The sequence below is a fragment of the Nicotiana tabacum genome, chromosome 10 (assembly GCF_000715075.1).
Source record: "Nicotiana tabacum cultivar K326 chromosome 10, ASM71507v2, whole genome shotgun sequence".
NCBI classification, from domain to species: domain Eukaryota; kingdom Viridiplantae; phylum Streptophyta; class Magnoliopsida; order Solanales; family Solanaceae; genus Nicotiana; species Nicotiana tabacum.
The window spans coordinates 55,458,070-55,474,342 of NC_134089.1; the positions used below are offsets into that span (position 1 = coordinate 55,458,070).

The 16,273-nt window shown below is 39.0% G+C and overlaps 1 protein-coding gene across 9 annotated transcripts; it reads left to right on the plus strand.

The window, feature by feature from the left end:
* Positions 1-605: 605 nt before the first annotated feature.
* LOC107762919 (uncharacterized) lies at positions 606-12,210 on the plus strand. Of its 9 annotated transcripts, none has more exons than XR_012695499.1 (10): positions 606-792; positions 1,467-1,787; positions 1,881-2,096; positions 2,172-4,809; positions 4,919-5,691; positions 5,853-6,037; positions 6,115-6,391; positions 10,257-10,349; positions 11,182-11,339; positions 11,896-12,210. XR_012695499.1 is itself a non-coding variant. In XM_075222869.1 (7 exons), the coding sequence occupies exons 2-7, from the start codon at positions 1,581-1,583 to the stop codon at positions 6,194-6,196; spliced, it is 4,101 nt and encodes a 1,366-aa protein (XP_075078970.1). In that variant the 5' UTR covers positions 606-792; positions 1,467-1,580; the 3' UTR covers positions 6,197-6,616. The 9 variants fall into 9 exon arrangements, 2 of the variants coding, with proteins under 2 accessions (XP_075078970.1, XP_016436798.1); XR_012695502.1 differs by lacking the exon at positions 11,896-12,210 and having other exon boundaries at positions 6,115-6,276; positions 6,342-6,391; positions 11,182-11,481; XR_012695500.1 differs by lacking the exon at positions 11,182-11,339.
* The last annotated feature ends 4,063 nt before the right edge of the window (positions 12,211-16,273 follow it).

The following is a 16,273-nucleotide window of genomic DNA, read 5'->3' on the forward strand; positions in this document are numbered from 1 at the left end:
TCATGACACATAGGTGCCATTTGGCATATATTAATGCCATGTGGAAGCTTACATAAGAAGAAGACTAACATTTGTGAGAAGATTCTAGAGAGATATGGACATTTCCTTAGGAAGAACCTAGATCCTTATGGATTTGCTAGGAAAGTCCTTGGAATCTTCTAGACTTGTAGGGAATTCTAGAAAAAACCGTTATCTTGTAAATATCAAGGACTTGTGTAATAATTAATATTTAGACACTAGCCCCTAGGAGACTAGTATATAAAAGGGGTCATTCATTTGTAATTCATCAAGCAAACAATTCAAGTTATCTCTAATACAAAACTTTCTCTAATAATTCTCTTATGTTCTTCCTTCCATTCTCTTAGCGATCTTGAGTGTAGTAAGGATGACTTGACATAGTAAGAACGTGAACAATTTGTGCAAGTTCGTGAGCGAGTTGTCAAGTACCGCACGTGCCTCACACTAAGGTGGCGTTATGATTTAGGGTTAAACCCACCCCTAACGCCGTTATTTGTCTGTTCACAAAGAACCGAAACGAGGACGCCTATTTTCTCCTTATAATATTTGTAATTTGTAATTTGTAATTTGTTATATATATAAAAAATCACCGCTTCGCTAGGTTCAGCCATTTTGATATTCAGCCTGCTCCTCCTCCTCCTCATTAGCCACACCGCACGCGCCCATTTTCTCTTCAATTCACTTGCTGCACTTTATTGGCTTGATTGATTGAGATAAACCCTAGGATTTTCAGCACTGGTTTGGAGTTTGGGCATTCATTTTGACCTACACAAGGCGTGCAATCTCCCTTCCGTCCTTTTCTTTTATATCTATATATATGTTACTTTATTTATGTGTATCGGAGTGAATTTTTTGGGATTTTCATTTCATATCTGGTGAATGTTCGTGAGTGGTGTTTTTGTCCTTTTTATTGTTTAGTGATTTTTGGTCTGTGAATACTTCTTAGAATTGAAATCCGTCTAATCATGCTCCTGATATTAAAGTGTTTTTTTAAGATATGAAATTTGATTAGGTTATGATACCTTCTTTCTAAACTCTACTAATCTCATTTTTTCCTTGCAGAAAATGATTCATTGTCTATTTCTTAACTTTTGTGTTTCTGTTACTGGGTGCATTTTTTCCAATTCAAAAGAGTCGAGGCTTGTAATTTCTTGTAGTAGGATAGATTAAGAATGAAGTTAAATTAAGAACAAGCTCTCAGGGTTTACGGAATTGGCATCACTGAAATTTTCTTTGCCTGTGCTTATTTTTGTGTGTGTGTGTATATATATATGTGTATATACACACACACATATATACATTCAGCATATACAAGTGGTAACGCATGGGAGTTAATTGCTGGTGGATCTGTGGCTTTTTAAGTTTTTAGCTTTGACTTGTTAATTTTCTTGCCTTCATTTATTATCCGAATATGTGTTTCATTCATTGACATGTTTTTAATTGTGTAGTTATTTGACGAGCTTTGGAGTTTGCACCTAGGGAGCAACTTTCATCTACCAGAGGAGGCAACCATAAATACATTGGATGCGTTGTGGGAACTGACTTTGTACTCCTGATTTGATATGGGTTTTGATATTGAATGCATAGTTGACATCCATACCTATCCTGGGGAGTATTTCTGTCCTGTTTGTCGCACTCTTGTCTTCCCTAATGAAGCCCTCCAATCACAGTGCACTCATCTCTACTGCAAACCTTGTCTGGCCCATGTTGCCAATGGGAGCCGGGCCTGTCCCTATGATGGATACTTGGTGACTGAAGCAGACTCTAAAGTGGGCTCCCTGTACATTGTACTTTTAGATAATTGCTGATGGTTTTTCTACTCGTGGTATTTCAAATGTGTTGCATTTTATCTTTTCTTGCAGCCCCTTATTGAGTCGGACAAGATACTTGCTGAAAGCATAGGCAAAGTTAAAGTGCGTTGTCTCTATCACAGAAGTGGATGCACATGGGAAGGTCCCTTGTCTGAATGCACTTCCCATTGTTCTGGCTGTTCCTTTGGGAATTCTCCAGTTATATGCAATAGATGTGGAGTCCAGATTGTGCATCGACAAGTGCATGAACATGCTCAGAGTTGTCCTGTGAGTGCTTTTCATGCATATGTACTGCTCATCTTTTCCTATAAGGAATGATTTCTTAGTATATCTTCTATCCAGGGGGTGTATCCTGCACAACAGGCAACTAATGGTGCCCAAGATAATCCTAGCTCTGGAGCAGCCACCACTGCTGCTGGTGATGACTCGAATCAAACTACAACTCAGTCAGGAACTCCAGCTTCTCAAACACCAAATCCTCAAAGCACTACTGCTTCCCTGCTTCATGGACAAGATCCTAATCAGCAGACAAGTGCCAGCTCTCAGGCTCCTGTTACAGCTTCAGCTGGTGTGCCTACTTCAGATCAGTGGTATCAGCAACAATATCAACAGTATTTTCAGCAATACGCTGGATATGATCCTTATCAACAGCAAGCTTATCAACAATACTATCCCTATCAGCAACAATCCGTCCAACAATATCAGCAACAACCTCCAATTTACATGCAGCCACCAGCACAACCCCAGACCCCAATCCCAGCACAGCCTCAATCCCAGCCCCAGCCACAACCATTGAATCCTCTACCTCAACCTCAAATGCAAGCTCTACCTAAAGGGCCAACTCAACCACAGGTTCAAGCTGTGGCTCAGCAACATCAAAACCAGGTTCAAGTCAACCCACAGCAGCAGCTTCCACCTACTGGGCAGTCTCATACCCAAATTCCATCACAAATACTTCCAGCTTCTCATGCTCAGCCACCTACTCAGCCTCCGCCATATCCTCAGCCCTATCCGATGCAACCTCATTCACAACAGCATGTGCAGGTGCCACAGTATCAGCAGCATCCTGCCCAGGTTCACCCTCCCCAGTCTTCTCAAGCCCAACCGCAGCCGTTTGTGCATCAACCTCATTCACAACTTCAACCGCAGATAAATGTTCAACATCATCAACAATCTCATGGCCAATTGCGCCCCCCTCAGGCTGGCCAACCTGCTCATGGACAGACTCAGACCCTCCATTCAACAGCCAATGCAGTTTCAGGGTACAATTCCTATCCGCAACCCCAGCCCATGCAGCAAATGCCTATAGGGTTTACACAGCAAACTCCAATACGTCCACATCCTACTAGTGGGCCTATTCCTCCCGTTCAAACTCATAGTCAGGTTCCTCAACAACCTCCTTTGCGCACCAATCAGCAATGGGGCTTGGTACCTTCTCAAGGTCAAACTCCTGCACAGTCTCAACTTTATCCTGCTCCACATGCAGGGCATTTAATTCAGCAACATCCTGTTCAGCCTAATCAACAACCAATGTCTCAGCAATACAGTCAACAGCAGGCATTTCCTGGTCCATTGCAGAGTCAGTCACACCAACAGGGTCATCTTACTCACCAGCAGCCTTTGCAGTCTCAGTTTCGCCCGCAAGGTCTTCCTAGTGTGGTGCCTCAGAATACACACACATATATCCAACCACATCAAAATGTTTCCTTACCACCTCCCCCACAGCTTCAACAATCTCAAACATATATAGGAAGACCTGGGATGCAAAATCATGTCCAGGCAATTTCTCAGGCCCATGGTGGGTATAATACTGCACCCCAGGTCAGATCTGTCCAGCCTGCTTTAAGCCAACCACAACTGAATCCAAGTTATGGGAACCACATGAGCAATGAGCTTGAGTCTATGGATCAGAAGAAACGTTCAGCCCTAGAAAGCCATGGCGATCAGTTACCTGACAAAACTGGAAGGCCAGAAGTGGGAGTTCCTTTCCAGGATAATGCTCAAAATGAACTAATTTCCTCTGCAGCCAAATCAACTGATGCAATGGCCCCAAGATTTGAAGCTGACTTAAACGATGAACAACAGAAGCTTAAGAAAACTGTTGATGAGTATAGACAGAGGGCCAGCAGTGATATACATGCTCTTAAGGGTGATTCGGACGAGCTTATGGACAAAAGAACTGTTAAGGAAGAGGGGAATGAGAATTCTTTGGAGCCTAGATCTGCTAACAAATCAGCTGATGTAACAGTTAAATCAGAGAAAGATGCCTATGATGATGCTCCAAAAGAACTGGACAAGTCTTTGGCAAACCATGCATCATCTGATGCTGCTGATGGTTCAATTAAGAATCTGAACCCTGGAAGAAATTCACATGACGTTGCCGTTGACAGAGGGGGTTTTCAGCAGTATGGGCATGAGATGCCACCACCAAACTCTGGACCATCTTCTCAACAAAGGCCTTTTGGTCCTATGATAATACCACCAATGCCACCTCCAGGCTGTGCTCCTCATGGCCAAGTTCCCAGATATCCCCCCACTGCAATGATGTCTTCCGGGGATGTGTCCCAGTCTTGTCAGCCATTGAATTCTCGTGATCATCATCCACAATTCCTGAAGCAGCCTAGTAATGCCTCCGTTGGTGCTATATCTGGTCCAGGTTCTACAACACCCTTTGGTAGAGGGCCTGGTCATTTTCCTCCAGCAGGTGATTACCGAGAGGGGATAACGGGAATGGGAAGAGCACCATTAAGTGGTCCTGAAATTCCCAGTGGAACACAACACTCAGTTAATCCAGCAGAATCTGAAATGTTTCAAAATCAAAGTAATCGTTTTGATGGAAATCAACCAAGCCCGTTTCCGCCAGGGTCTTTTGAAAAGGTTCCATTTGGCCAATCTAGAAGTATGGAATCAGCTAGGAATAAAAGGTTGAAGGCACCTATGGGAGAGCATTTAAGTCCTTTACCAATGCCTCACGATCAAGGTGAGTTGGAATTTGATATTCAAAAATTTCCATAATCATTTATATTTATCGGAAGAAAAATAATCAGTTTCCTAAATGATTACATTAAATAATGAACTTGTTCATGCAGCATCACGGCCACTTGACAAGCCACCTCGCGGATTAGTGTATGATTCTGGATCAAAATTGGAGGTCAGTGCTGGGGTTCCACCTAACAGATTATTGCCACCATATCATCCTCCTGGTTCGATGCATTTCAAAGACAGTGGAGAAAGAGAAGCACCACTTGGTCTTCATGATGATGATAGAAAAAGGGCAGGACCTGGGTTTGGTGTGCATCATATGGGTTATTTGTCTGCCCGAAATCCTGATGGGGAGGTCTTTAACATTCCACCGCGCGGATTTCGAAGTCACTCAGGTTTTGAAGATATTGGTGGCAGAGAGCCCCCCCAATTTATTGAAGGGCCTAAACCTTTAAATTTTCTTTCCAATGTAGCTGGTGGTTTATTCTCTGATGGTAGGTTCCAACCTTTGCCTGGCCGCTCACATGGACTCGAGGTTGATGGTCTTGGGGACGTGAGAGGTACCGAGCATACTACCTTTATTCGTCCTTACAACCATGTCCATAGTGGTGATATGTTTGGAAAAGATGCTCCGAATCATTTGCATCATCTTGAGCCTTTGGATCCTCAGAAATTACCAAGTCATTTGCGTTTTGCTGAACCTGCTGGCTTTGGTACCTTTGCTGGCCGTGCTTATAGGGGGGAGTTTTCAGGGCCTGGTGATTTTCCTGGTTTTGGTGAACCAGTTGGACGCAACAAACCTGGTATACAACGATTTGGGGAGCCGGGATTTAGGAGCAGGTATCCTGTCCCGGGATTTCCAAACGATGGACTTTATGCGGTAAGTGTTACATTATGAATCCTGTAATTTTCTTGTTCTTTTCCTTCCATTAGTATATTATTTCTTGAAAATTGAGCTTTATAGCCTGGCAATCTTGTGATGGTCATTATGTGCATGAAGTGAGTAGTGTCGTATTAATTTTTTTAACTACAACTTCTCAGGGTGATATGGATTCCTTTGATAGACCAAGAAAGAGGAAGCCCGTGAGCATGGGCTGGTGCCGCATTTGCAAGGTTGATTGTGAAACTGTTGAGGGCCTAGATATGCATTCACAGACAAGAGAGCACCAGGATATGGCTATGGATATGGTCAGGACTATCAAGGAGCAAAACCGAAAAAAACAGAAGTGAGTGTTCTGTAGATTTTGTAACACCGGCAAATTCCACCGCGTAGATTGTTATTCCATCTGCTACCATTTTGTAGGACTTTTAGTGATCGTGCTGCAGTTGAAGAGAAAGGCAAGCCTAGAAAGGCAGTGTTCGAGGGACGTGGTAGAAAAGCATGAGCCTGGGATGGTAAACAGGAAGTGGAAGGCAGTGGTTGATGGTTGTTACTAAGCTCTCAATCGGGCGTTTGCATTGCAATGTAGGTGCTAATTACTGTCTTTCTTCCTTTTCTGGGGGGTTTTTATCCTAGCTTTGTCATTTCAGGTTGCTGCCCTGTTGTTGGAGATGGTTTTGGATTGGAAGTTTCTGTGGCAGTTAAGTTGTTTTGCCTATGGTTTTGAAATTTTACTTTTCCCATATCAGGACGATTTATGTCAACTTAGTCCTAGTGGATTTGTAGCTATGTTAATGCACTTTCTTGCTTATGCAATCTAGTTTAGGGAAATATTTCCTGCGAATTAAACGTTGCTATGCATTAGGTTCAGCTGTTCAGTACATATGAGAGTTTCTATAAAATGTATGCTCTAGAATTACCTTTATCTTCTAATGCTCCTTCATGCTTCTCAAGAGTGGGTAAATGTTGTCCTGGATCATTATGGGATAATGAAGACTGATCCTTAAATAATAACCTTGAAATCATACCATAGAAGAACACTTCTCCACAAAGAATGGTATAGAAGTAGTCCTGCTATCTGCTTCCTAACCAAAACTTTACAATCTATTAGATGATGGATTTTTGGAAAAATAAGAAGGAAAAAAAAAACAGTTTGTGAAGGTCAGATTTGGCCCTGACAGTGCAGTTTGCTGGGCATAGATTGGAAATCCAGTTTACTTTTTTGGTGAGCTGAATATCCACTACGCTTAAGAGGGGTTCTTATGCCACCTTGGGTTGCAGTGACTACATAAAGCAGCGATGCACATACTTATCCAAACAAAAAAAAGCAGATACACAAAGGCAGAAGATGTGATCCATGAATGTATTGTGCAGTTAGCAACCGGAGATAAAATTATACCTCCACTCATCAAAGCAGAAAGATAAAAGTAGGAACTCCCTTTTTTACAATTTACCATCTTAGTTTTTAGAACATGTACTTCTATTGGCTAGAGTCTAAATTATTGAACACTGGAATGAAACGGGTTTAAATGGAATGAAATCATATGACAGTCCTAATACCCGATCCCAGCTAACTTGGGATTGAGGCGTACTAGTTGGTAAGGCATTCTTTCATTGCTTGAAGATGCTTTCCCGGTCTTAACATTGAAGTTCAGTAAGCACTGTCTTGTGTGCATGTTGTATGGTGTCTGTTGCATATATGACAGGTCTATGTCTAAGCTGTTAAATTACTGTACTGTAGCATCCATTAGATTGGTAGATTGGTACAACTGTATTATATCGTGTAGAGTTACAGCTGGTGGCCATCGGTTAACAGACTGTCGATATCGGATTGCTCTTTTTCTTGATTGAGGGGAGGGGGCTTGTATGGAAGATTTTTATGCAGTTTCTTCCTCTTTTTTGATGTTATGGGTGTAGACTTTGATGTTCTTCTGAGTTAATATTTTCCTAGAAATTGAGTTATCTAGTTTACCTATTTAGATAAAAAGATTACGGTAAGTTAAGAATTGGACTCCACCATAGTTATCTTTGTTTTAAGTTTATACTTCAATTTTGAGCTTTGACCAAGGGGCAGTTGTAGTTCAAAACTCAAGAGTGGGTAAATGTTGTCCTGGATCATTATGGGATAATGAAGACTGATCCTTAAATAATAACCTTGAAATCATACCATAGAAGAACACTTCTCCACAAAGAATGGTATAGAAGTAGTCCTGCTATCTGCTTCCTAACCAAAACTTTACAATCTATTAGATGATGGATTTTTGGAAAAATAAGAAGGAAAAAAAAAACAGTTTGTGAAGGTCAGATTTGGCCCTGACAGTGCAGTTTGCTGGGCATAGATTGGAAATCCAGTTTACTTTTTTGGTGAGCTGAATATCCACTACGCTTAAGAGGGGTTCTTATGCCACCTTAGGTTGCAGTGACTACATAAAGCAGCGATGCACACACTTATCCAAACAAAAAAAAGCAGATACACAACGGCAGAAGATGTGATCCATGAATGTATTGTGCACTTAGCAACCGGAGATAAAATTATACCTCCACTCATCAAAGCAGAAAGATAAAAGTAGGAACTCCCTTTTTTACAATTTACCATCTTAGTTTTTAGAACATGTACTTCTATTGGCTGGAGTCTAAATTATTGAACACTGGAATGAAACGGGTTTAAATGGAATGAAATCATATGACAGTCCTAATACCCAATCCCAGCTAGCTTGGGATTGAGGCGTACTAGTTGGTAAGGCGTTCTTTCATTGCTTGAAGATGCTTTCCCGGTCTTAACATTGAAGTTCAGTAAGCACTGTCTTGTGTGCATGTTGTATGGTGTCTGTTCCATATATGACAGGTCTATGTCTAAGCTGTTAAATTACTGTACTGTAGCATCCATTAGATTGGTAGATTGGTACAACTGTATTATATCATGTAGAGTTACAGCTGGTGGCCATCGGTTAACAGACTGTCGATATCGGATTGCTCTTTTTCTTGATTGAGGGGAGGGGGCTTGATGGAAGATTTTTATGCAGTTTCTTCCTCTTTTCTGATGTTATGGTTGTAGTCTTTGATGTTCTTCTGAGTTAATATTTTCCTAGAAATTGAGTTTTCTAGTTTACCTATTTAGATAAAAAGATTACGGTAAGTTAAGAATTGGACTCCACCATAGTTATCTTTGTTTTAAGTTTATACTTCAATTTTGAGCTTTGATCAAGGGGTAGTTGTAGTTCAAGACTCAAGAGTGGGTAAATGTTGTCCTGGATCTTCTTTGTTTAGGTGATTAGGATAATGTGGTGTCGAAGTTGTCACCAACGCCTATGTTGGTCGGACTCTTCAAAAATGTGGCCGGATAATGCCTTATGTGCATATTAGAACAACGCCTATTTTGGAGAGTCCGCGCAACATAGACCAACGCACAATGTTCTAATGATGATTTAGTGGCCAACCAGAAAAACTATGAAAAGACACGTTTATGCTCTAGACTAAAATCCACCAAGTTCAGATGACATGAAAATGAAATTTTGTTAGAAGGGGATCAGTTTTAAGTAGATAGTTAAAACTTGTTCTTAAATAAATGCTTAGTCCGTAAAATTTGAGTTGTGGTAGGGAGAAGCTTCTCTTATTGATCGTGACACATAGCACCTATTTATTTACTTTACAAAGGCTTTTTTTTTTGTGTGTGTTATCTCTTTAGAACTTCCCAGCAGTTTTTTATTTTGTTATGTTCTTTCATGTCTCGGGGACGCATCCTGGTTTTCATGATTCTTAATCCATCCATCTTGTAATTCTTGCCTTGGTCTTTTAAGCTGGTCTGCCTATTTTGCTAGCTTAATCGTCAATCTAGGTTGCTTATTTCGCTCTCTCCTTTCCTGAGACTGGTGATGTGACATATGCAGTTTAGTCCTAAAGAAATAATAACAATGTGATTATGTTTGCCAACAAAATGTTACCCTTTGGTGATTCGAACAAAAGTTAGTAGCAATAGTATGAAATTTAGTTAGTAGCCTGTTTGGCCAGGCTGCAAAAATCAGCTTATTTTGAGAAGTGCTTTTTCTCAAAAGTGCTTTTTTCAAAAGTACTTTTGGTGAGAAGCAGTTTGTGTTTGGCAAACTTATTTGAAAAACACTTATGAGCAGCAATTAGTGTTTGGCCACGTTTTTAAAAACTGCTTTTAAGTGTATTTTTCTCAAAAGTGCTTTTCAAATAAGTGCTTTTGGAGGGAAGCTATTTTTTTCTGCTACTCAAAAGCACTTTTTTACCCTCTAAAAACTTGGCAAGCACTTCAACTTTGGAAAAAAAAAGTGCTTTTGGCTTGGAGAAGCTTGGCCAAACAGGCTATAAAGTGGGACTCTATTTGGAGCCTCCCTAGTTTATGTTCCTCTTTTCATAACCTCTTTTCTACTAGGTTCTCTGTTTATTTCTTCTTTGCAAGTTAAAGCACTGCTCTGCTGTTTCACTGGTTAATCCGTTGTCGCAAATGTGGGAAATAGTTTCTTATTATTTCAAAAGTTTATCTTTCTCTTCGGGGCTACATTTTGAAGTTAATTTTCTTTTGATTGAAATTTCTACAATAGATCTTTTCCATTCAACCTGTCTTTTTTGGGCGAGGCAGAAGAGATAAAAGGTTGACTCTTCAGCAGAACAGTTTACCTGCAACTTTTTCGGTGGTAAGGAAATGCTAGATGTATAAAACTTGTTTATCAGCATATGTAGTGTTTTGTTGGTTGAATTGGTAATCTGCTGGATCATATTCTTTTCTTTAGCCTCCTTTAACATTCTTAGACAGCTGTTTAATAAATTCTCTTGTACTCCCTCCGGTTCACAATAAGTGACCAGTTTCCTTTTAGCACGCCCATTAAGAAAATGCTAAATTCTATACAAAAATACCTAGTATGACTAAACTACCCTTATTAAATATTGGTCACATAGAGTGAGGAGTGCGATTTTTTTTAGGGATATGCACATAAGGGTAAAAGAGTGAACAAATTGAATTTTTTCTTGATTACCTAACTGGATACTTATTTTGAACCAAAATGAAAAAGTAAACTGGTCACTTATTGTGAACCGGAGGGAGTAGTTGAGTAATTATTTGGAAGTATTTTTAGCTGTGCTCTATTTTGGAGTTTAGGTATTAGCTGCTACACTCAAGGGTGCCTTAGTGTTTTTGTCTCATGCATTGTGCATGTGGGAGCTTCTATGTGGAAGCTGACATTTCTCAGTGTCCACCCTCTCTGAGGGTGGGGTTTGTAGGTTCTTTTTAAAATAAAAAATAAAAAAAAATTATGATTCGGTGATTATCCTATTATGACTAGTGTAGGCATAATTGGTTGAATATTGGCCGTTGCTTAGTAAGTGTTTAGATTCTTTTAGGTACAAACGTAATCCCATTAGTTGTGAATTCAACAAGTGCCCCTTTGCATGCAACATTTGTCTTTTCAATAGCAACATGATATTTTAAGAGAAATCTTGATTGGTTGTGTCTCATCAACGTTATAACAGGCATATTTATGGCATAATTCTAAGCAACAAAAATTGATGCTTGCTTCACAAAAAATCCACTCGGTGCGGCACTCTAAATGTGACCAGGCATTTTTGAGCTTTTGCTATGTAGTATGTTGCTTTTCAGAGGCTGCTGGTGCTAGGGCTTGTAGCTACTGGTATGATGTGTTTATTCTAATCTGTGATACTGTAAGAGTAACAAGCATGTCAATTAGCCATTAGCTACTGTTTCTTTAGGTGTAATTCCCCACTGTCCAACCAGTTTCCACTGCGGTATCTAGTTTTTACCCTTGTTCACTATTGTCGCGGAGCATTTTAGATGATAGAGTAGAGCTACTTATTCTCATGCGTGGTTAGATTGACTTAATAATAATAACATTTAAAGAAAAGGGAATACTCGGAACACAACTTCTGGTATGAAGTTAGGATTTTGGTTGGTTCCTTCATGAAAATTTGGCGGTCCCAGGATATGTTCTCAAAGCTGTAGAGATGTTTTTGCGATGATATGGAGTTGAAATAAGACTTGCCTTTTCTTATAGGTTTCTGGTTCATTGCAGGTATGATTATAGGAAATATATGAGATCCATCTATCCTTGGTCACATGATGTAGTTGACTATAAATTAAAGAGATGTTTAAATTAAGGTTCACTTTCGTTGTTCCATTTTAAATTTGACTCAAATTGATTACCTGATATCAGTGTCCTTTGACCGCAGGAAGATTCAAACTCCATGGATTGCCAATGATATTATATTACTATAATAACTAGCTTCCGATGAAAATAAATTACAAATTGCTTAGGTGTATTTTATAATAGTTGCACATCATCTAGGTTCTATGGACGCCAAGAACTAGTTTGTAGCAGATGCATGTATCCAAATCCTTTGCGTCCGTGTTGATGCGATTAGAGTTTAGAATTCACTGGTGTTGTTAAGGCATCGTTTGATTCCTCATATGGGGGTTTGAATCTAGATTGTTCAGATTTCAGCACGCTTAAGTGCATGTTTTTCTTTTATAATCATTTTTCTGAATTCCGGTTCATAAATGATGTACAGAGTTTTGAAATTACTAAGACATTGATCACTATAAATATTCCGTTCATAAATGTTATACAAAGTTTTGAAATTATTAAGACATTGATCACTTCAAAAATTCATGTTAATGTGATCTTATATGATTCCATTACTAATGAGTAATGACTACTTCCATCCAACCTCTATGGTAGAACTTTCATTGCTACTCACAACCACTGACAGTATATACGTGCAGCATTACAGCACACCCACAATTGCATAACTACCATTGCTGACCTTTACTATCTCAATGTTGAGCTATTAGCTTTTTGACCGTGCATAGCAAATAAATAGTTTATGTTTATGATTTTCTTTAATATTTTGGAGATTATGTAAGTATCATTTTGATGAATTTAATATTTTATTAATTTGTGAGTTGAAATAAATTTAAACAGTCAGATGTTGAGACGAGTAGAGTTAAATGTTTAGTGTTCCTAAGTATAGGTAATATAATACTACTCGGATACATATTCATGTTCTGACGTTTGCAATTTAAGAAAAAAGGGTTTTAGAATTTCTTGAACATAGTCGTACCGATATTGATATGATATATGGGTTCTTACGATCTGTAGTGGTTGTTGCATTCAAATTTAGCTTTTGAGGAAAGTGGATCCAGAACGCGCTAGGTACAAAATGATCTTTCTCATACAATATAGGGAGTGTTGGATGATAAACCAGCGACATGGCTCCTCTCGAAGGGTGGCTTTAATCATTGGAAGTAATGGCTAGAAAGACTAAGTTCGAGATGATTGAATGCTTTTTATCTGGTGCACTACATGAAGATGTGACAGATCGTTCAAAGTTGATGATCAAGAGTGTAAAATCCCGCATTTGACTTGGTGTGGTGTGTATGTTTGCTTCGTTTGGATGCTTGTCTCATGGACCTTGGTCATTGAGTAGTTGCAGTTGTTTGATCGTGAATCGTCATAGTGTTAGCTGAGTTGAAACTTTGGGTCTTCACTGTAATAGCATGTTTGGAAGGATACCTCGTAATCCATTTATTCATTTGTCATAATGTAATTATTATGTAAGTCTATGTGTTTTGTTTGGTTGCACAATATAACTCTGTGTTATGTTTGGTTGCACATGTGTAATTATATATTTAGATTTTTTTTATGTTAAAATAAATTTAACAATAAAAATTAAATATTTTTTCTTTAAATGGATAAGTAAATTGACTTTTTTTGGTCAAACTGAATAGTCATATCTCTCTCTCTATATAAAACAAACTATGTATAATTACAATGTAGTATGAGAGTTTGCTCTCTTTTAACAGTAAAAATAGCATGGTATAGCCAGTTTTCGGACTGATCATTCAAAAATAGCTAGCGTTTACTAAGTCAATGAAAAATAGCCATTATTTTGCTGCAACAGAGACCAGTCCAACATAATATACTGGAGTTCGGTGCACTTGTGTATGAACTCCAGCATATTATGCTGGACCGATATACTTTGCTGACTCCAATATAATATACTAGAGACTGGAGCACCAGTGCTCCAAACTCCAGTATATTATATTGGACAATTATACTTGCTGGAACTCCAGTATATTATGCTGGAGTTCCAGCATACTTATCCTGGAACTCCAGTATAATATGCTGGAGTTCAAGCATACTTATGCTGGAGTTCAAGCATACTTATGCTGGAAGTCCAGTATAATATACTGACGTATTTTTCGGGTTTTAAACAATGTTTTCGCTCAGATTTATCTTTACATGAAAAGTGGCTAAATTTCGATTACTTTTGAAACTGGGCTATTTTTGATCGATCAGTTGTAAATCTGGCTATTTTTGAATTTCTCCCCTTTTAACATGGGGTAATTGTTCAAAAGACTTACTGTCACAAGTTTTGATTTTCCTAGTAAATATAGTTCCTAGGATGTCTGCACACAGTGCATCATTTGCAAACATCGGAGGAACTACCAAAATTTTAAGCCATTCAAAAAGCTGCTTTTTAGCTCCTTCCTTGCCGAAGAGGTTCGCTACTTGGTTCTGCTCCCTATAAGTATGCTTTATTTCTGGATTTCCCAGTTACTCCATCAGTGACCTGCATTCACAAACAATAGAGTTATAAGGAAGGTGGTCCTCTAAGATCATCCTTGTTACTTCTATAAATCAATAATAATTTCTAAAAGGATCATTCTTTGTAGAAGGGCAATCTTTAGGCCATGCATTAGTGCAAGAAGTTTTGCCATTGTATTGGTAGTGTGAGGAATGCCTTTAATGTAACCCACTACCCAATCCCCTCTATTATTTTTAAAGACTCCACCTAGCCCTTCTATTCCCGGACTAGTTGTTGAAGCACCATCTATATTAAGTTTAAAAAAACCATGCTGCCTGGGGTTCTCACTTCAAGTGAATAATGATTGATTCAACACTTACCCCATGGTGTCCTACCACATGGCAGTATTCTACAACTTTACTTATGGCTTGGTTCGCAGAAATTGGATTCTTCTTCTTATCAAACAAATTATTGTTTTCAGTTAGCCAAATATTCCAAAAAACAGGAAGAGAAAAGATTCTTCCATAAGATATCTTTATTGAACTCCATATTATTTTAACTTATTCCAGGTGTAGATCTAGGAGGACTGAGAGAAGGAGAGAAACATAATGCAAGCCTAGTTGGTATAAACATTTGACAAATTCTATCAGAAGAGTTTAGCATTAGGGCATTCAAAGAAGATATGTTGGATATCTTCTTCAGCCACTTTACACAAGAAGTGTTAAGATTAATGTTCAGGCCAAAGTGGTGGAGGTACTAACCAATAGGAAGCCTATTGTGATAGAAGATCCATGTAAAAATGTTTATGTTATAGGGAACTTTGAGCTTCCATATCCAACAAAAAATGGTCCTCCTCTCTCCCAGTTGGCTCCCAATTAGAGTTAATGAAGGTGTAGGTTGATTTTGCAGTGAAAAGATCATTACTAGTGAGGTTCCAAATAATTCTATGATGAATGTGTTTTGAATGATTTTGATTATGGACTCAGGGAGGGGATAAGAGATACCACTGAAATCCCAGTCTCCATTATTGAACATGGTGTTAATTTTGATGGATTCCTCAGGCTCTTGCTAAGGACCTTGGAGGATGGAGTTGAGAGGTTGCATGTTTGGAATCCAGGTATCAGAAATGAAGCTGACCCTATTATCTTTCTAGACCACCCATCAATTAGCTTTGGTGCAAACTTTTCAGCCATCAATAATACATTGCCAAGTCCTAGTTTTAGGGTTTTCCTAATATGATGCGTGGGAGATGATGGACAATTGTCTTAAGGAATAAACCAAATACAATTATCAGTACCAAAACATCTATCTAGCCTTTTTAGAATTAGATCTTGCCTTCTAGAGTACCTCTTATTGGTCCATGTATATTTGGAGCCTATGAATCCTAAGTCTACAAGCTTACATCGATTTAAGAAATTCCAGAAATTATTATTCCTATTACAATTAATTCTTTCACCCTTAAATTTATCCCTAGATTTCAGGATCTCATTGAAATCACCACCTACCAGCCAACTATCCTTGAAAATAGAAGCAATATCAACTAAGTAATCCCACAGTCTAATCCTACCATCATAGTTGGTACTAGCATAAATAGTAGGTAAAAGCCATTTGGAGGGAGAGGAGATTACCTTAACCATGAAATGCGCCCCAAAGATGTGGTAGAAACCTCCTCCAGCTTCACCAGATCATCCTTCCGTATGACAACTATACCACCAAACTGACCTTGGGCTAAGGATTGGAATTGAGCTGAGCATTCGTGCTTATATGTGAGGTGCTTATGGTCAGCCATCCTTGTTTCAAGCATAACAAGCATTGGTGGATTGTGGAGTTTGACCATAGAGGCACAATTCCTGCGAAACTCAACATTATTTGCTCCCCTCGCTTTTCATATTATGAAATTCATCAAGAGTTTGTTCTTTGGTGGGGCTTTTCTCTTGATTCCCTTCCCTAGGCTTGTTTCACCAGACCTGCAATTGGGTTTAGCACTGCTATTGAGTTCCATGAGATCGAAAATGAGGGC

Bases quoted from the DNA above. Each gene is read 5' to 3' on its own strand.
- LOC107762919 (XM_075222869.1), top strand. From the start codon at position 1,581: ATGGGTTTTGATATTGAATGCATAGTTGACATCCATACCTATCCTGGG. The intron at 2,097-2,171 runs GTGAGTGCTTTT...TCTTCTATCCAG, and splicing joins AACATGCTCAGAGTTGTCCT to GGGGTGTATCCTGCACAACA. The intron at 4,810-4,918 runs GTGAGTTGGAAT...TTGTTCATGCAG, and splicing joins ACCAATGCCTCACGATCAAG to CATCACGGCCACTTGACAAG.